Source organism: Merops nubicus, unplaced genomic scaffold, assembly GCF_000691845.1.
Source record: "Merops nubicus isolate BGI_N331 unplaced genomic scaffold, ASM69184v1 scaffold17041, whole genome shotgun sequence".
Classification (NCBI taxonomy): domain Eukaryota; kingdom Metazoa; phylum Chordata; class Aves; order Coraciiformes; family Meropidae; genus Merops; species Merops nubicus.
In genome coordinates this window covers 21,712-26,107 of record NW_008586417.1, presented here as the reverse complement: position 1 = coordinate 26,107, position 4,396 = coordinate 21,712, and the positions used below count along the sequence as shown (strand labels likewise).

The window sequence follows — 4,396 nt, the reverse complement described above, 5'->3', positions numbered from 1 at the left end:
CTTTCCCTGGTTTAACTTATATAAAGTATTGCCAGATGAGATAGATTTTGCACTCAGGCTACCCTGGAAAAATATGTTAGCTCTCAAAGGCTTTATTATCAAATCCTGGAGTTTTCAAGGCAAAAAAAAAAAAAGAAAAAGGGCAGAGGAAGGGCAGGGGGGAGACAGACAGATGAATGGGCAGAGGAATTATTCTATAAATTAAAATTTATATGCTGAAATAAGAACACTGATAGCAAAGCCAGCTTCATTTATCCAGTCCCTTTCAAGGAGTCTAAAGTCACTTGAAAGAGCACTTCCCTCACAGCCGTGCTCAAAAGATTGCCAGTTACAGCCCTGCTGAGAGGATGGAATTTCTTTGGAGTCACAACTGTATGTCTGCCCTCGCAATAATGGGCAAGGTACGTGCCTTTCGATTAGGTTACAAAAAAAGAGCTCTAAACGGGAAAGCTTTGTTCCCACACATCTGAATTTGTTCAGTATCAAAACAAAAAGATAAGCTTGTGTTTGCATCAAGTTGACAAATTCAGAGGTTAATTGCTTTTAAGCAGGCAGGTCAAAAGGATACCTAAACAAGGATCCTACTTAAGGAAAACACATTTGTAAATGCAATACAAAGAGCTTTCAAAGATACTATGGGGAGATACAGCACTGTCCATGATGGGCACATCTGTACAACCTGGCACCTACAGAAATTGCTGTCAGACGTGCCTTGGCAGCCTGAAAACCTACAGTAAAAATTAGTGAGAGAGAGAAGCAAAATACCCGTGGGGTGGATTCAGTTTGAAAGTTAAGCATCTGATTTAAGTTAGTCAGTTAGACTCCATCTACAGCAAACAGGAGACTCCAGTATGGCATTTACCCCACCTATCTGAAAAAATATCTCCCAGGAGAGAGCAAACCACCCTGCACAGATGCTGATCTCTCTTGACTAGAGAAGGGCACTGGACTTCTAGTATACAACAACTGCCTAAATGGTGGATGGCTTAAATTGAGTAAGAATAAGCCCATCCCTGCAGGTTTAATAACCTCAACATTTTGTTTCAGAGGACACCAATATTATTGCTCTTTATGCATCAGTCAAGAAGAACAGCCCCTGTGGTACAAATGCATCAGTCCTAGATGCAGTCCCTTAACTTCACTACAAGTATTCTTCAGCTTAAAATGAAGCATACTATTCAGAATCCCTGAGCTCACATCCTTACCTCTGGGAAGTATGTAACTGCTCCTCTGGATCCAGCTACGCAGTCACACATCTTCCCAGTGGGTGCTACAATATCTAAGTTACAGCATTGGCTGCTAAAGGCCAAATACTGACTCCGACTGCTTGGAAAGGCTGGATGAGCTGGATAGCTGCTATAGCTCTGCTCTGTGTAACTCCTTCGAATGGACTACCGTCCAATCAAGAAGCTGACTTCCACTGCCCATCCCTTCAGGCCAGGGATAAAATATAAGAAGCCATGAAAGGCTGCTCTGCTTTCTAGAAAAAGAAAAGGAAACAAATGAGTAACAGAATGATAAACTTTCCAGAAACTAGCGAAAAAAAGGCCTTCAAGTTTTCCACTGCAATATGCTGCTGCTGCTGGCTGATAGACCACAACATCACCTGGCATAGGCGCTCACCCTCCTGAAAAGAGGATGAGCACTCCATCATGGGACTTGACTGGTCCACCCGCAGAAGCACTGCTCCCCCCTCTGTGAGGCCAGAGGGGAAAGTTTTGCTCCCACAGGACTTTATTGTCTGCTTCTTAAAAATGCTGTAATCTTTTTAACTTTTACAAATGCTTTAACTCAGTAGAAACTATTTAAAGCAAGCACGAGAAGGGCAATTGGTCAAAGGACTGCAGCATGCTTAATCTTTTTTTTCTGAGTTCCCGTGCACATTTGAAATGACTTTTGTTCCATTTGCAACCCACATGCTGACACAGCATCCCTCCCCTTTTCTGTTCCCAGATCCTGTTATGAGTTTAGTCAATAAAAAGACAGATATTCATCTCTTTTCAAGTACAAGAACATGCTTTTGAATAACTCAATATGTGATACTGTAACAGTACACCAAGCCAGTCCTTGTTTTAATCAGTTGTATCAGCTCTTAGAGTGGAGCTGCCATACACATATCATCACCTTGCTCATTTACCTCATGGGTATGTAAATACATAGGGCTAAATTCAGGCTGCCTGCTCTGCACATCGGGGAAGAGGTGAACCCCAGGGACAAGGCTGCCTGACCTGGGTCCCTCTGAACCTCTGGAATCCACATGCTGAGTCTGCCATGCAGCCTCCCTCCTTGCAGCAACAGACCTCTTGGCTGGTGTCTTTTAGCACGTATCCAGCCCAAATATCCTAGCTAGAGCTGGGAATGTTACTTGAGGAAGGAAGGAAGGAAGGGAGGAAGGAAAGAAGAAAGGAGAAGGAGGAGATTTTACTACGGAGTGACACTCTATAAATATATATAAACAAACAGGCAAAGCAGGGAGGAATGCCCCTGGCTTCCTTCTTGTTGTAGGACCAAGGAGCAGCTCCCAGAGGCAGGAATTAGCAGGCTTCCCAGCTGTGTCCCAGGAAGAAAGGAGTTAAGAGGAGGAAGACAGAGTAAGGAAACAGGAATGATAAGCCAGCAGCCAGACTGACAGGAAAGCATGCAGAAGTGGATAGGAAGTGGATGCTGGGGTTCAGGGGGATAAGCAGCAATGGCAGAACCAGCAATGGACAGAATCAGCACGACTACCTGAGAGGTAAGGGAGGACCAAAGGCCTAGAAGAGACAAGTCTGGTCTTGTGCAGTCCAGGGAAAATAAAGCATACAAGGGCTGGTTTAGGGGCTGGACACATAAACGAACATCAGGCTTGTGCATGCGTGAGGGTGAAATGAAACTGAGCTGTCCAACAGGAGCAAGGAGATGAGACAGTGCATGCAGTCATTTCCCACCTGCCATGGACACAATATAGCTCATACATGAAGAAGCTCGTCCAGGCAAAGGGTTATGTGTCTGTGAAACGGTGGTGGTTGAGAGGAAAGGCAGCATTCAGAACAGTCTCTTCGGTAAGGGATGGGTTACATGAGGAATAGGGGCTTGTTTGGTGCATGATCTCAAGAAACATGACCTGGTCTGCAAGCACGTAACAGAGCAGTCAGGGAGAATCGCATTCACTAACCTTCATAGATGGTGATGATATGAGGGTGGCTGAGGGATGACATGATCTCAATCTCCCGTCTGATGTGAACCATATCTTGTTCATCCTTAATTTTGTCCTTACGAATGGATTTTATTGCAACCTATAAATTCAGGAAATCAAGCATTATTCTTGGAACTTAACAGATGCACATAATTCATTGAGGAGAGTTCAAAAAATAAATACAGATGTTAGATGTTGGCAGAACAATGAATGACCAAAACAAAACTATAAAACACAAACCTCCATGCCCAAGCTCCCTCATTTTATAGTAATAAATACACTCTTGTTACAGCAATGGGTGACAAGAAGTTTCAGGGTCTTTAGGTCTGAGGACTTCACTGAGGGAGAACACAGCATCTTTTGCAAAGATCTCTGTGTTAACCTAAGCATTCTCCATCTGAGGCAAATAGTAAAACTCCCAAAAGACTGTGATGTGAAGTAAAACTGCTTAGACATGATTGCATCTGACAATTTCAAACAGAAGCTTTAGAGACTATTTCTCCAAGATAAAGTTGAAATCTCTGATGGAAAAGAGGCAGGGAATCCAGGGTGCTGATTACAAATCTACATTTGTCCATGTTAATGCACAGAGGATCACATTAACACAGGTTGCTCCACAATTTTCTAAAGCAGGCAAACTGCTCAGGAGTCATGACTTACTTAAAAATCAGAAGAAATAAATCTTTGAAATGCACGTCTAAACTCGTCCTCGTGTAAACCCAAGGCTTTCAGGTCCTACCTAGCACTTATGCAATCACTGCAAAACCATATCCTTCCTGCATCCTTCCTCAATCAGCAACCTTTTTTCAAACACATCGTGTGACTGGATATCTTTCCAAAAGGCAGGGTGGGAACAAAGGAAGTGATAGCTGAACTCGCAATATAAATTCAAATTATAACAGCCCTTGTGAGTGTGTTATGTGTGTTGCCTGTGAAAAAAGGGCTTATCTGAACAACACCATAAATAATCACAGAGATCAGCTCATGCCCTGTGAGAAATGCAGAAGCCAACAATGGGGAGAAGCTGGGGGGAGAGGGAAGGCAAGGGCATTGTGCATACTGAATGGCAGAATGGCCTTTATTATACTCAATATTTACCCTGCCTTATTTTTGTAAGCCAAAGTTCAAGGAATAAATTACTAGCTAGTTTAAAATCAACACTATGTCTTTGAGAAACATCACTGACCTGCAGAGATGACCACCCTTTTATGGGTAAACAAA

At 43.1% G+C, this 4,396-nt stretch overlaps 1 protein-coding gene across 1 annotated transcript in view; it reads right to left on the bottom strand.

Moving 5' to 3' along the window:
* NUAK1 (NUAK family, SNF1-like kinase, 1) overlaps positions 1–3,269 on the bottom strand; it is a 21,680-nt gene extending 18,411 nt beyond the window's left edge. The window contains exon 1 of the mRNA XM_008948647.1: positions 3,155–3,269. Within this exon, the coding sequence (XP_008946895.1) occupies positions 3,155–3,227 (73 nt within the window). The 5' untranslated portion in view covers positions 3,228–3,269. The remainder of the gene's footprint in view (positions 1–3,154) is intronic.
* Positions 3,270–4,396: the final 1,127 nt, after the last annotated feature.